The sequence below is a fragment of the Manacus candei genome, unplaced genomic scaffold (assembly GCF_025592945.1).
Source record: "Manacus candei isolate 608988 ecotype Guabito, Panama unplaced genomic scaffold, ASM2559294v1 h1tg000017l, whole genome shotgun sequence".
NCBI classification, from domain to species: domain Eukaryota; kingdom Metazoa; phylum Chordata; class Aves; order Passeriformes; family Pipridae; genus Manacus; species Manacus candei.
Genome location: NW_026138065.1, coordinates 597,057 through 613,087, shown reverse-complemented (window position 1 = coordinate 613,087; position 16,031 = coordinate 597,057). Strand labels below are relative to the sequence as shown.

General features: G+C 42.9%; 1 protein-coding gene across 4 annotated transcripts; it reads right to left on the bottom strand.

Annotated features, from left to right (window-relative positions):
• Positions 1-570: 570 nt before the first annotated feature.
• AGT (angiotensinogen) lies at positions 571-15,704 on the bottom strand. 4 transcript variants are annotated; one of them, XM_051783526.1, is made up of 5 exons: positions 15,611-15,704; positions 9,197-10,031; positions 5,433-5,697; positions 4,852-4,996; positions 571-3,874 (listed from the first exon to the last, which is right to left on the bottom strand). In XM_051783526.1, the coding sequence occupies exons 2-5, from the start codon at positions 9,990-9,992 to the stop codon at positions 3,683-3,685; spliced, it is 1,398 nt and encodes a 465-aa protein (XP_051639486.1). In that variant the 5' UTR covers positions 9,993-10,031; positions 15,611-15,704; the 3' UTR covers positions 571-3,682. The 4 variants fall into 4 exon arrangements, with proteins under 4 accessions (XP_051639486.1, XP_051639489.1, XP_051639487.1 ...); XM_051783529.1 differs by having other exon boundaries at positions 15,602-15,640; XM_051783527.1 differs by lacking the exon at positions 15,611-15,704 and adding an exon at positions 12,347-12,580.
• Positions 15,705-16,031: the final 327 nt, after the last annotated feature.

Sequence of the window (16,031 nt, the reverse complement as noted above, 5' to 3'; positions counted from 1 at the left end):
CTGACCGTAGTTTAGTTGAGAAGATACAACTGTGTGATCATGGTGCTTTTGAAGCAATTAGGATAGGTGGCTATTATGACTTTTCTAAAATTAATTTTATAAGGAGGGCAGTGAGGAAAATATCAGTGCTTAAAATTATGTGGTAGTACTTGGATTCAGTCCCAGTAATGGAGAGCAGGATTTAGCTCTTCTAATTTGCTTAGCATCTCTCTTTTCATGGCAACATAAACAACTGAGGGAGCATCCAAATTTATTGTTGAAAAAAAACAGCAAACTGAACCAACTTGCCAAATACCTAGATCTGTTTGTTTCCTTCAGGGACATTGAGATCTTCAGCCTTAGGCACACTCTACAGAATGGACATAACTCTTACTGCTTATGAACAAGAACTCCTGTATTATATTTTTCCAGGTTTCTAAATGATGAACCCGAAAGCTTGGTCTCCCCACTCCTCTTCATTTGTTTTTATTAAGAATTGAAAGTAGAGACATCTTCCTACCACTAGCTACTGTTGTTTTCAAGAATGTTTTCTTATAAAATGGACATGCAAGTTGTAGGCTGAGACTAAGATTGTAGTATTGTAAATGCATCGTGCAACTTTTTATTTCAGAATGTGTCTGTCTATACACACATGATACATAAATGTATCTATACATTTAAATTTCTGTAACATCTGTAACAAAAGTAGCAAATTCTGAGATCTGTGCATACTAGGGAGTGAGGATACAAACAAAGCTGTTTTATCCTCCAAAATAAGGGAAAAAGATGCAGTCTGTGTACCAAACCAAAAGGGCATGAAGGGGTTACTTCACCTTAAGCTGCATGAGATTTCCGACATCGTCCTGCAATAACAATGCTTCCCACATGTCATTATCAGCTTGCTGAGGATATAGGCTGAATTCTGTTCTTTTTCATTGAAGACCAGCTTTAGTTTCTGGGCAGGAAATAACATTGTCTAGCAAATCAAAATTATTGAATGGTTTTATGATTGCTGTAAATGTCTCCATCACAAGTTCTGTGTCAGTTCCCCATCTTTTATTTTTGTTCACTTGAATAGCATTTAATTTTCTTTCATTGGAATATGACATCAGTTAAGAATTTATATGATACCTCTGTTGAAAGAAAGAAGAGGTGTGAATTGGCTTTTTCTTTGGTAAAAACAAATTTTAGCTTTTTCAGATACTGTGGATCAGTGAGGAGGAGAGGATCTACCATGTAAGTAAGTGCGTTCTAATGAAGGTGTCTTCTGCCACTAATCCTCTTTCTTCTCTTCCTTAGGTAATTTTTTAAGTGCACTTCACTTTGTGACAGTAATGCAGCTTTGATTTTGTGCCTTTTTCTTCTTCCATTCTAGGACCTTTAGAAAACTTGATATGCCTTTCTAATCCTGGAAGGAATTTAGCTGGAAGAGGTTTTGTATAATATTGAGGAGGGGAAAAGCAGCAGCATGTTTTCCTCTAAAATGGTAACTGTATTCTCAACTTTGTAAGTTATAGCAGCGGTAGACCAGACTGTTTTAACTTCATCACCTAAAGATAACTAGCAGTACGTATATTTGGCTGGATCACTCGATATGGCGGAATATTTACTCTCCTTTTTCCATCAATAATAATGAACTTGTTCTGTTCTATATTTTTAATTCCCTGTTTCTGCCCTTTTCTCCTTCCTTTTCTTCTCTAGGGTGTCAGTGGAGAAGTGGTCTTCACCACAAAGTTTGTTTTCAGAAAAGTGTGTTTGGTTTGGTAGATGGTGGATTGGTTGGTTTGTTTTTCTGCCTGTAACCACTGAACAGGGTATGGGGTCCCCAGAGCATGCAGCCCACACCTGGCATTTTGCTCCAAACTTTCTGTCAGTGTTTTCAGGGGCTTCCTTTCGGTATTGTCCATCTTTATCATAGAAATGGAACATTTTGTGGTCTGAAGTTTTATTTGTAGCTGATGCTACCTTCTGACTTCAGTGAGTAAATGAGATAACATTTAAGTTAGCATGAACTTTTTAATTAGTATGAAGCTTTCATGCTTCAAGCTATACCATTAGCTGTACTGCATGATAATATGCAACTTACTGTCTTAAAAACATAAATCTGACTTGGAGCAGATTTCAGAAGCCAGAACAAGGGATGTAGTTAGGGGCAAAATCCCAACTGAACTGTGGCAAAGAAACTTAGAAGTAGGTTTATTTGCATCTATCCATCTCTGTATATTTGTAGTTAATTGCTTCTGTACATAATACAAGTACAATATTTAGATATTAGAGCATCTGAAATACATACAGTATGATTGGATAAATACATGGATGCTATATCATAGCACTTGAAATCCTAGTATTCTTGGGATTTGTGTTATTTTATTTTATTTATAATGTCATAGCATTCTCTATTAAGCTAGAAGGATCTGTCACATATATACCTCACCGACAGCAAGCTGCTGGCATTAGTGCATTTAGATTAGATAGACATTTGGAGCACCATGGATGATAATGAACTGCTGTGCTCTATAGGATGCATCTAAATCTTATACCCGAGAAGTTTGCAGTTATTTTCTAAACGCCATCAGCGCTAAAGACAAATCTAGAGATGAGAGGTGGAAATCCTTGTTTCACTGGAAGGCTTTCCTTAGTAACAAGGTTTATCTCCCAATTCCTCAGTTCCTAATTCAAAAGTCCTCTAAAAATTTGTGGTTCCACTTTAATATTTCAAAGTCTGTTAAGAGTTGGACTTGACCACTGTAATAATTTTATTTACAAGTAGCAGCACCACATCCACCATTTATACTAATATATATTACTGCCATTAATGCTATTTTTAAAGAACATATGGTTTGGATTTGTTAAAGTTTACAGAACTGGGATCTATCCAGTAGTGTCTTTTTTTACTACAAAGCAGTAATAAATGCCTTGCAGGTTAGGATGTAATCTAAGGAATGCAACTGTATTGGAATAGTAGGCCTTTTTTTTTTTCCCTTAAAAAAATCAGAGATAATTCTGTCCCGCTCTGAGAATTTATCCATCACAGTTCATTAATGCTACCAAGCCCTATTTTTAGCATTTCCATAGAGTTAGGAAATTAATGTATCCGTCTGGGCTGCAGAAACAAGAAACTTCCTCTAAGCGTGGTTTTGCTTTCAAGGCAAAAAATCTTGTCTCAGTGGGACAAGCAAAGCCTGCCTGTGCTGTTGACAGCTTTTAAAGGAAAATGTTGCTGATGAAGCTAGAAATTTCTGTGGATAATTGCAAAATTTTCACTGTAATGTAAAAGGCAGTCTCTCTTGCAAAACTGACCAAACAAAAAATTTAAATAGCTTTTTAAAGAATGAAGAGGTCCTTTTCTATACCTTTCTATAGTAAATGCTGTTTGTGCTTATAAAACTGTTTTTTTAAAGTCAATGCCTTGCATCGAAACACTGCCCTGCCCCACTGCATCAAAAAAGGGAGCTGGGAGCAAAAGGGAGACAAAGTGAGAATAAAAAGAGAAGCTGGAGGAAGAGTGTGTCACCTCACATGAAACTGATGAATGAGGATGAAATGCTGCAATGTGTTAGCTTTCAAAAAGCTGTATTTCAAACACTAACTGCTTCATCTCTAAGTAGAGCACTCAACAACATCACAAAAATAGCCGATGAATAAGAAAATGGTGATGGGAAACAGCATCATTCCCTTCCTTTCTTATCCCCTGCGTTTGCATTTAAACCTCATGCAGAGGGTTTGTTACTCTGCCAAGGAAAAGCATTGCCCTTGACTTCTTTTCCAAAACAGCAAAAAGGAACGGCTTGTTCAGCGTTACATCCAGGTACACCCCATCTTCCTTCTGTGCTGCAGGATCTTCTGCCTGATCTGTTTCATCACTGGTCAGTTTGAAAAGGGCTTTATTTATTACCTGTAAGGCAAAACATACAAGTAACTCTAGAGTCACCAGAGCATGATAGTGAAGAGACAAATAGGAGTCTGAGTGAATTATAAAGCACATGAAGCAATCGATAACTTAGATCAACTGTAAGCAACACATTACACTCCATGGATGCTTAAAAAAGATGCTGGAGTACTTGTTCTGTAACACGAGAAAAAGCTGTACAACTGCTTGTACACTTGTTTGGTAAGTAATCCTGTTACCCTTGTGTCATGGTTTAACCCCAGCCGCCACCGAAGTACCACACAGCTGCTCACTCATTCCTCCCCTGACTTAGCAACAACTAAAACACCAGTGTATTATCAACACTTTCCTCATACTAAATCCAAAACATAGCACTAACCGGAAGAAAATTAACTACCAGCCAAAACCAGGACATCTTGAAGCCCCTGACAGAACTTCCAAGGGTGGGGCACCTTCTAAAAATAAAATTAAAGGCACTCAAATTATACTTCTGGAATGTAATATGCCTTCTTTTTATGAATTAAGCTCTCCCTTCTTCCCCTTGAGGCTTGAACTGTGGAGCCTTCTTCAGGTGAGGCTGAGGGCTGCATGCATCTCTGTGTGATTTCTGGGAGTAGTCCCTAAGTGATGGAGGATTATCCTCAATGGCCCAGTAGCTGCATCCTCTACTATGTGCTCCAGCTGTTTGAACTGGAGGTAGTACTGAATGCAGTCTAATTTGTGTGTACAGGGCCTAGAGCACTCAGATCTTGAATATGCTGTATGCTGTAGTGATGAAATTTGAGTAGTTTAGGGCAAACCTATTGCTGCTGATAAATTAATCTAAGGAATATCTGCATCTTTCAGTCATACTGCAAGTCCCCTACTAAATACGTCCCCCACATGGGTCTGACTGTTTTGTTCTAGGTAAATTTATTCAGTTTATGAGGCTAAAACTGTGCAGGAAGCATGCTTATTTTTAGTGCCAGTAATAGGTACTGTACCTTTCCAATTGTTAGATTGGTGTTGCTTATTTTACTGAAATCTGCCCCCTTCCCCAGCAGTGCCGGCAGTTCCATATCTGCAAGAAGCTCCTGTAGATCAGAGCTGTCTTCTATTCTTAACGCCGGCAGCGTTAATTTAATTTCTCTGCAGAAAAGAGCGGGAAAGAGAGAGGCAAGTGAGTGCTTGTTCTCCACTGTGAAAGCACGGTGTTTGGGCAGTCCTAGGGAATGGCTGGAAGCTGTGAAAACAGCTGCAAGAAGTGCTTTGTATGTGGGGACAGACACCAATGGGTGCCTTGTTACTATTTCCAAGTGTGAACTCACCCTGACTTCACCCTGGGTACTGTATTAAACCCCAGATCATACCACTTCATGGGTCAGCTCTGCAAAGGTACTTGCTTGTTTCCTGGAAATACCCCCAGGTAAAAGGCCCCACCAAAGTTGAGCTTCCTTGAAGTGCGGCCTTAGGGTTTGCAGGGGTTTCTCTTTGTGTTTGGTAGTAAACTCTCCCTGGCTGGATCCAACCCCTGTCAGGAAGCAGGCAGGCCTGTGTGGTGGACCCCAAACCCATTCATCCCTACCTTGGGGACAGCCGCTGAAGCCAGGCTGAGGACTGCCATGTCAGCTCAGACTCCACATGCTCCAGGTCACTGCCATTGATGGGCTGCAGCAGCACCAGCAGTGCCGTCTTGCTGATGGGGACTTCCACCACAGAGAAAGTCCCACTGGCATCAGTTTTGTGCTGGAATGTCCCCATGATGGACAACATAGGGACCAAGACCTTTGTGTTTGAATCCATCCAGAACTCCTGAGGCTCTTTCAGCTGGAAGGCTTGCTTAACCTTCACTGAAAAACAGATTGAGAAAGAAGAAATTGATTCTTCTTTTTCTTCCCTTTTCTTCCCTCCTCCCCTCTGCCCCTTAGCTGGCATATATGTTTGTTTAAAAACAACACGCTGTGCCTTAGAGAAGGACTGTGAGTATAAAATCACATTTAACTACTGTAAACATATGTATCCTCCCTTTAATATGTCTTCTGGTGCATCACAGGACCCACTGTGACCAAAGCTACTGTATTTCTACTGGCTTTGTGGCCTTTCTTGGGCACAGTGTTCCTGCTTGCTTGGCTGTCTGCTTCCTCGCCGGCTGCCACGTGGCCCCTCGAGGGCTCAGAGGCCTGTGCGGAGGGTCTGCTTGATTTCCTGTCCATCCCTCAGGTGGTGATGATGGCACATTTGGAAGCACATCTATCAGGGCCAGCCCTTACTGCAGGAGCACCCTCAGGCAGCGTGGTGGACTTGGGAGAGGGAAGACAGCACAAATTCTGCCTGAGGTCTCACCCTTCACAATCTTACAAACCAGTGGGGAAGGTTAAAAGCATAACACCAAAATGTTGGTTGAGCCAAGGAGGTTGAACACTTACTAAACCTTAACAGAAGTTTCTTTCCTGGTTCACTAGTATGGGAAACCTTGCTCTTGCCTCCCACTATTTCTATGCAGCTTTGCATTTCAACATGTTATCTTCTCACAGCCATAGTTCTGTGCTGTTGCCCAGTTAGGCAGATAATCCTGTTAGCATTGAAGGAACAACTGGTGTCAGCAAGGGGGCGAAGATCAGAAATCTCAAAATCGTTTGGTGGAATTAGGGAATTAGGAAAACAGATGTATATTTTGTAATAAAGAAAGGAACTCCTTACATTAATGTAATTAATATTGGTACATTAATTAAAATAGGAGCTGGTCCAGCTGTACTGTTAACTAATCTATTCTCCAATAAATCCAGATAAATGCTGGACCCTAACATATTTAATAGGTAGTAAGTGGTTTTGCATAGGAACACTTGCCTCTTAAATGAGCTTGCATTAAAAGAACATTTAGACACCTTTACCTACTCTAACTTCACCAAAAGAAGCAGCAGGTAGAGATGGGAAAGGTGTAAGCAAAACAAAGAATAAAGAAGTAGAGATGTTCACCTGTAATTGCTTTTAAGTAATCTTGGGAAAATATTGCAGAATTGCAAAGCTCTGCTACTGACTTTGGGACCGAGTCCCTTAACATTGTGCCAGTTGAGAACAATGGATAATCAGCACCCCTGCTTTTGAGATGGCTCCCTGCTAGGTGAGGGTCTGGACATCTGTGCTCTCAAATGTATAACTGGGTGGTGCAAACTCTCCTGAAAGTGCTCTAAAAGATGTTAAGATCTTAATATGACTGTTTCCTTCTATAGAAGGTGATGGATGACACATTGGAAGAAATGGTTTCTTACAGTGAGATCTCCCGCATCAGGACATTGAAGAAGCTTTGGGTTTGGGCAACCATTCAGCAACCATATTGGAGCAGAAAAGAAATGTGTCTACACTGTAGGGAAGATAACTGAAGTGGAAAAGGCTGTCAGTCAGAGCAAAGATGTAGCTTGGGAGTGTAAAAGAGTACTTTGCAGTACTAACTTGGGAGTACAGAAAAGAAACATTGGACCTCTCTGCTTCAGGTGATGATCTCCATGTTCTGTAATACAGGCTTCATGCTGGCCTGACAAGCCTAAAGAGAGGATGACTTTCTGTGAAAAGTTATGGCTTCTTACTTAGAAGCAAAAGAAAAAGCAAAAAGCATCTTAACAAATTTCTAGTTAAAACTGAAGCTGTTGAGGATTATCTGTTAAAGACAGTTTAACCAGCAGAAGGTAGAGGTGCTTAAGATTGTGAAGACCCACGGTGCTATTTTTATACATTGCTTTGTAATTCTTTTGTAACTAAAAGGAAAAACCCAAACAACTAAACACAAAGTCTATCAGTGAAACTTACACCTGATGTTCTGCATTGGATTCTAAATGGCAGGCCCTGCTCAGCAGCAAATCTACAAATATGAAAAAAACTGTGTGCAAGTGAAGAACAGATGAGACCACTGGAACATTTAGCTGTTGTCTTGTATGGATTTCTGTCACTTTATTGATACTGTGGCTGTTAATAGCATCTCAGGAGCATATATCGTGTTTCAGAGAAAAAAAACGTAGTTTTTCCTTTCTGCAGCTATAGGGACAGATATCGAGTGTAACGGCATTGGCTGTCATGGTTGCCCCTTCACAACCAAAAGACAAAGAAAATGCTGAAGTCATCTCCTGTGTTTATTAGAAGAGAGTCACTTAACTAATTCATTTGTTCTTGAGCCAATTTTCTCTATCCCATGTGTGGAGACTGTACCCTTCTCAGAGAAAGAAAGTAGTAGAGCTGAGCCAGTGACTCAGACCCTCAAGCATGTGTTCCTAAGCTAATAAAAATTGCAAGTTTCCAATACAGAAGAAGACAAAAAAATTTTCTGCTAAAGGAAAACTGATCTTATGACCATGTTCAAATCTGTAACACAAGAATTATTTTTGCAGTATCATCTCTATGCTCAACCTTACACTGAAGACAAAGCTGATGTTCACAGCTCCCTGAGGAGCTGGGATCAAGTAATGACAGCACCCATGAAAGGCAAAGAAAACCTGATATCCAGTTTAGAGGTAGGAAAATGGAGGCATGAAAGGATTTAATGGGCACCACAACTCTACCTTTAAGAGTAGAGGCCCACTCAGAAACTTAGGGCTCACTGCAAGTTTGAGATACTGTCACAGGGTAGGTAAGCTGTCTAAAGTGTGTGGTCTCTGGTACTGCACTGAGTCACAAGGATATTGGAAAGCATCTCCACTCAGAAGAGAAGGCTCAGTTGTAGTGCAGGGAAATTTCTGGGACAGCAGCATGGAATGACCCTAGGTGACTAAGGTATTGCCTTATTTCTTCCAGATTTGTATATTCTTCCTTGCTTCCATAACTGATAGCTTGTTTGGTTGCTTCCTGAGCAAGATGTTGCCTCCAGACCTCTATGTTTAATAGCCATTAGACAAGTCATGTCCATTATATTTTTTAGCCTTTCTTGTATCTACCTCTGGCCTTCTACCCCCAGCTCCCCTGTGGAAATACAGGTTCTCGGGAAAAGTATTTCTTTGGCTTCCTTTAAAGCTACTTCCTGATCATTTTTGACAGAGGTCTCTCATGACTTTTAGTTCCTTTGCAGCCAGAAATGCTGCGCAATTGTCTCTCACGCACCTTCCCATACCTTTCCTAATCCTTAGCTTACTAGACAAGGAAAATTTCTGCAACACCATCTCCCTCCACCTCCTTCCCATTGCCCTTGCTGGCTTGTGGCAGAGTGCAGGCAGGACCCCCAGCACAGTGGTGGGGAGCAGTGGTCATCTGAGCCCTTCCCTTTCACCACTGGCCAGGAGTGGCCTTGCTTCTTTCCTGGCAGCAGGGCCACACTGCCTGCCCTTCACCCCGCCTGCTCCCAAAATAAGCAGTGCTGCCTCATACCTGCCAAGCAGACGTCCACCGCAAACAGCAGGTCTGCAGATGGATCGATATCTGTCAGTAAGCACTTGCTTTGGCCCTCGCTTTTGGCCTCCACAAAGGCATTTATTTGTTTTGCTGCCTCACTTGGATTTGTGAAGTCAACAGCTCGGGCGTAGAAAGCATCAGCAGAGTGGAGCAAGTCCTGCATGAACAGTTCAAATAAAGGTATTCCAGGGGCAGAGAACAGGCAGAGTGTCTTGGAAAAGAGCAGCTCCTCGTCCCTACTCTTCATGAGGCTTTCGATTGTCCTCAGGCTGGAAAGGAAATTGCTTCCCACTGCCCTGGAAGTGCAGTCAGGGTTTCCAGAGGGGGGAACAAGTCCCAGCAAACCCTGCAAATCAAGTGCTGTTTGGTTTGAGGCACCCAGGTAGAAAGACACCAAGGAACTGTAAAGACTGGTTGGGGACAGAAGCACATTTTTACCCTGCTGCGCTTTCCGCAGCATGCTGTAAAACCGCACTCCCAGGATGTACACCAAGTCCTTCATGTAGCCTGGTTCCTCCTTCCCCCAGCCATTTTGGCTCAGGGGTTCCAACGTGTCCTTGTCATTCAAGTCATTTTCGTAGGCAGGTGTGGTTTGAGACTCAATGGAGATGGGGACAATAGTTTTCATCTTTCCCTCCTGAACCAATTTTTCTGGCTTGTCACAGTCACTCTCGTTGAAAGAAAGCAAATTGAAAGGGTGGACGTAGACCCTGTCACAAGTCACCAGGGTAAGGCAAGCCAACAAACAGAGAAGATCTGCTACCAGATTCATGTTGGAAAATTGCCTCCACGGTGTCTGCTGAAAGAAAAACTGAGGAGAAAAGAAGATTGGTCAGCCTGTTTTAAGTACAGTTTCTCTTAATCACAGGATGAGGTGTTAGTGCTGCATTGGACTTACAAAGGTGGGAATTTCAGTATTTAGTGGTGGCTGGTCAGACTCTGTTCCCTGAAAAGCCCAGGATGAGACGGACACCAGTTTCAATGGCAGCAGGTGGGGAAATGCTAAGCACAGATGTGACTCCATTACCCACTGCAGTACCCCAAAAATTTAGCATGGCAAGCAATATGGTTGCACAGGCTGGTTAGGCCTGCAAACTAGAGCACTCTAGTTCTGCAAAACATTGTAATAATGCAACAACATTTGTTCCTGGGACCTGGTCAGAGCTATCTTTGCAAACTGCCACACTGAATCTTGCTGACACATGGACGGGCTAAGCCATTTGCCTGCTGTTATGCAGGAAGTGGGTTTGGAAACCAGTTCTCTTAAGGTCCAAACATGGAACAATCCTCTTTTGTATGTCTAGTCAGCAAAATACTTGGCACTAGTAGAGCATGTTACATTTTCACAGCCCAGTGCAAACATTCATTCTAGCTTCTAGGTAAACACACTCCAGGCTCCCTTATACAAATGTGCTAACACTGAAACCATTTTCATAACACCTTTTATATCTGAGTACAGAGTTAGAAGGGGTAAGCTGAGTTTAACTCTGCTGTACACACAGTCTTCTCCTGCGGTAAAAGAGCACCTGCTGCTCTTGTTTTTCCTGAGAAAGCAGAGATTTGCACTGTATGTGGATGTCACTGGTGTTTTGGCACAAAGGATCTAGTGCATATTGGGAATGAGAAAGTCATAGGTACACATAAACAGACACACACAGGTATACTCACTGACAAATTTTACATTTTTAGAATTCTCACTTTTCCTATATCTAATTTTTTGATAACTAACAGTTCTGCAGTAGCATTCTTGGATTTCCAGTATATGACTTTTAATTTCTGTATTTGAAATCCAAATATGTTGAAAATTATGCATCTATAACATTTCTCATTGGCCAAAATTCTGTTATTCAGAGCAGTATTTTTATTCTACTATTAATTTCTTGTTCATTGCAGCTCTGTTCACCTTCTTCAACCCTTTCCAATTTCTGCAGAGCTCATTGAATGGACAGAATGCTATAAGCCTTGTGAGCACCGAAGCTCTGCTCTCTGCTTGCATTCTCCAAGACATTTCAAGTCACACCAGTCTGTCAGATATTGTAATTCCAGTAGCCTTCTGAGAGGACACAGAGCAATGTCTGTCTCACCAACACTTTAATTTACACAGGGTGGAAGTGTTTGGGTTTAAATCCAGCCAAAGACCCGGCACTTTCCCAGCCTGATTTACAATGTATAAACATATTAATTCCCTTGAGGAGTCCCCAAGTGTTTTATGCCTAATAATACTCCAGTTTGCAGTATCACTACTCTCTTGCTCCTCCAAAACCTGAGATGTGTAGATGCTCGACAACTAGACATACCTTGCAAAGTATGTATGCCTGCTCATGTGCACATCTACATTCTCAATCTTTAGACTCTTCTAACAGCTTGGTTTGAAAATGGAGTTTCTGCTGCTGTGATGTCTAAGCGTCTTCCTAGAGAGTGCCTGCACCTAAGGCCTGAAACTGTTTGCTCCCCAGAGGCATGAAGGGGAGGACCTGCTGTAGATCTCTGGCCCTGTGCCTTCATCCAAGGATTGTTCTACCCCATTGTGTCCCACCTCATCCTCTAAATTATTTTACAGGCAGCACAGTTCTGCTGCTGTTCCCTCTGCTCCCTGTCCTCTCTTTGCCTCCCCAGCCCTGCTGGCAGCAGGTGACCAGTTAAAAAATTATCTTTGGAGATGCCTTCCCAACTTCATCTTCACAGACAGCCCATCCACTGTGCTAGTGAATTTCTAGACTATGTGATACATTTTTGATATTGGGACAGCTCGGGAAAATGAACCAAAAAGCCACAGATTAGAAGCACTGTCCGCACTGTTCTCTCCATATACAATTCTTTTGAGGCATTTCCTAATCCTTCCTGCAGCAGCAGGGAGGGTCACTCTGTGCCACCCAGGCAGGCTGTGCCACTATGCGCCACTGATGCCCAGTGGTTACTTCCCTACGGCTGCCAGAGCCCCCAGTTCAGCTCTTTTCTCATGAGCAGAAGCAAGAGGAGCAGTTCTCACTGCCAGCACTTGCGCTAAGACCCATCTGTGGAAAGTCTGCCTGGTTTATTTCCCTAAAGAAGACAGCCCCAAGCCCTTCAGAAAAGCATGAACACCTGAGTTGAAAACTAGCATTCCAAGAAAATCCAAGTGCTTACTTGCCTCTGTCCTGGTGTGTGAAGCCCTTCCGCTGCCCCTCCGACACTGTTACCCCTCAGGCGAGCTCCCCACGGTACCTCTTCCCCCTGGGGTGGTGTGACTACGGGTGGATTTATGCCCTTTCTACCGGAGGGCCCTTTCTACATGTCTGCAGCAGCATTGCGCAAAGCTACTTTACATCACCGGCTGGGGGGCTGAAAAAAGTGAGCTCAGGCCAGACAGGGCCCAATGAAACCTGAGCCCAGCTTAACACCAGCTGTGTAGAAAGTTCCAGGGATGGATACACAACCTTTAACCAGACCCAGCACATCTGTGTAGCCTGCAGTTACACATTTACTAAGACAGACACAGGCATTTTACTATGCAGAATAACTGATTACAGGAGCTGAAAATAGCTCATTTTATGCCAGACTGAAATGAATGCAGATTTCTTTGTATGTATATTTGTTGTACAGTTGGACGAGATTTTTGTCTTCTTGGATAAAGCACCTTTAATCTCTACCTTGCAGCCTCGGTACCCATCAGTGTGTGAGGCATGTACGTTATTACAGAGTAAAGTGACTAAGCTCTCCATTTTTACCCTTTCTTTCCCTCTTGATCTGTCCAGAATGTCAAAGCTTTGTTCTTTTTCCTCTTCAAAACAAAATATGTTGGAAAGAAGAAGATGAGAGCCAGATGGATAAGGTTGCCAGAGCTGGATCATAGAGATTTCATCCCTCTCAGTCTCAGCCTTCCAAGTCCTATTTGGCAAAAAGGGTGGGATTTAGAGATCTTTCTGCTGCTTTTGAAACTATCTTCCAATTTTGGTGTGCCCCTTCTTCCTCTTTAAGCAAATTAACACTGAATCAAAACAGGGATAATGTTTAGATGGTTACACTGGATCTCGTTCAGTGCCCCTGTTATGCTTAGTAATTATAATTCCACGGCTCTAACAGGAGTAGGGCGGATTTGTCATCTATGCTTTGATTTTAGAGGGCCAGTCAGGCATGATTTGTACTGCAGTGCCCAGTTATATGTTGGGTTCAAGGAGAGAGGCTCTAGAGATGGATGTTTTCAGTGCACCTGGCCAGTGGAGCTGGTGGAGATGAAGGTGGAGACAGAGACAGCTGAGTCCTGCCAGCCCAAGGGCTGTGTGCCAGGTGCCTAATGCCAAAGAGATGGGAAATTTCAGTCTCTGCAGTCTTGCTTTTCATTTAAATAAACTGACTAGCTTTGCTCTAATGAGGTCTGAAAGTGGTTCTGAGCCCAGACTTGTATGAGATGCCATCATGCACTGAAGGCTTAAACAAACAGCTTGAAATATTCAAGGCGTTTTGTCCTCTTGCTGCCTGAGCATCTCAGTTAAGTAAGCTTCTGGCTGCAGAACAGTCTCTGAGCATTTGTACCATCTCCAGACAGGTATAAAATGCATGCAGCTCATCTACGTATATAGACAATAGGAGAAGTAGTTCCTCCGTGAAAAATGCATTTTGTTCAGCTAAATGTTAAGAGAACGAGATACGTTTCAGGTTGCAATCCCCCTTCTTTCCTCTCTCCCCTAGAGAGTCCTTCCTACAGGCAGGTTGGGGGAGACAGCTGGTCCCTTAGAGGCCAGGGGAAGTGTGGGTGGGACATGAGCACAGGCCAAATCTCTATCTCCAGCACCACCACCCATGCGGGTTCCCATGAGGCACTAGGCATCTGCAGCGTGCACAAATGGCCAGACAATGCCAGGTCTGTGAGCTATAGCTGGTCTGCTGTGTCCTCCTAGGTGAGGCCTGAATACAGGGAAAAAGCAAACCCAGCCTGGCTGAGGACACTCTCTATACTAAGGTTACTCTCTGTATTGAGGAAACACAAATGACGGCTGTTTCAGTGAAGGGCACTTTGTGTTCTGTAAAACTCTGAAAAGTATCCTTATTAAAAAGAATTATTGCCTTTGACTAATAAGCTACAAGTGATGCTAATAACATATAGTACAGCTGCCAGACTTACATGTTTGCTGTGGACAATAAACCCTGGAAGGGGAAATCACAAAACATGCAGCCACTGTATGTTTTTTTTCCCTGAAATCATTACGCCCCTGTGCTGTAGCACCCTTAGGGCAGTGTCGTTCAGGTATCTCCTACTTCCAGCTCCCCTGCAGGTCATGACCAAGCTATGCTGCAGCTGGTGGTCTTCTTTTGCTATAGGTACCAGCCCTAAGTCAGGCATCCCTGGTTGCAGGGGATGTTGCCCTGCAGAAGAGGGGGAGCAGGAGGCACCTGAACAATAACTCCAGCATGGTGGTTTGGTGGCTCTGTCACATAAAACAAAGTTCAGTTTAGTTGAATGTTCTCAGGTTTTTCAGACAAGTTGACCTTTGGGTCTCTTCTGGTGTTTGCACACTCAGTTCTATTGTTTTCTGTCAGTAAAAAAATTGTCAATGCCCTTGAGAAGCACAGAATTCTATCTTCCCCACTCTTCCCCGCCCTCCTCCCCCCATCCATAAAGTCATCAAATTATAATACCCAGCTTTCTCCAGAAAAAAAGTTTTATGAGGAAATATTCAGTGTCCTGGTTTCACCACAGTGCTCCTCCTGCTTCAGACCACCGGGAATTTGGCTGGCTTCAGTAATGAGGGAGAACCTTTGATTTCACCTTACGTTCATGCCCTACTACAAAGCTCAGACACAGCTCTCCCCTCATTTGCCAATCACTTATGCTCACTCAATTAATATTCCCCTATTAAGATGCATCACACACTAGCGCACTTCTTAGATCTTTGTCTTTTATCTTCTAACAGTTTCTACCAAAGGAGAAGGTTTCAGACTATGGAGAACATAGCCTGCCACACCCGCAACATATTTTATCCTGGTAGTATGTAATTACAGTTAGTCTTTCATTTTACTTCTGAGCCATTTTTAAGCAGGAGTGCATGAGCATTATTCCAATTACCAGATGTGGATTCTGTTGTGAGGCTTTTTTCTTATTGGGTTGGCATGGGTTTAGGAATGAGCGTGCACTTAAAGATAAAGCTTCAACTTCAGAAAGAAGAGTCTCTATCCTGCCCTTCAGCTCTGTTGTCCAAGGATTTTGTCCCCTAAAGAGAGCTGTGCCAGAAAACCCGCTTTGGGCCAAACTCGGACGAAAAGCTTTCTGGCAAAAAGGAACCAAAGGTGAAAGAAAGGCTGTTTCTACAAGCATCCCCTGTGCAAAACTAGCTCATGGCCCACACATTTCCTAATGAATCTCTCCCTGCAACAGTCACAATAAAGGTACAAAGAAACATAGACCTCTCAAACCTGTTCTTCAGCGATGAGGTTCGTGCTCTCCTTTTGCCCCACTCTTTGCAATTTTGGAGGGGTACTCTGCTCCCCCTTTTATACCCACTCTTGCATAAGATGGGCCTGCCTCCCTCCCCCCCTCCTCTGCCCTCATTTCTCTTCAAAACCTGCCTCTGTTTTTCCTGCTTGTTATTCATGGTTGCTGCTGAGAGCCAGCAAAGAGGGGTGGAAAAACACTGGTGCTGTGGTTATGGGTTCCCTCGCAACCGTGCTCAAAGGGATCAGATCTCCTGGTCAGCCTTATTTTTCTGAAGTGCTAATGCTGAAGCATTTCCCTGCCTCAAGAAAATTTCTCGTTGATGGTGCTCTAGTACTTCTTCTTGTATATACTGCCAGATAGGCTTCAGAAATTTTAACCCTGGCAGAGGAACACTAACCC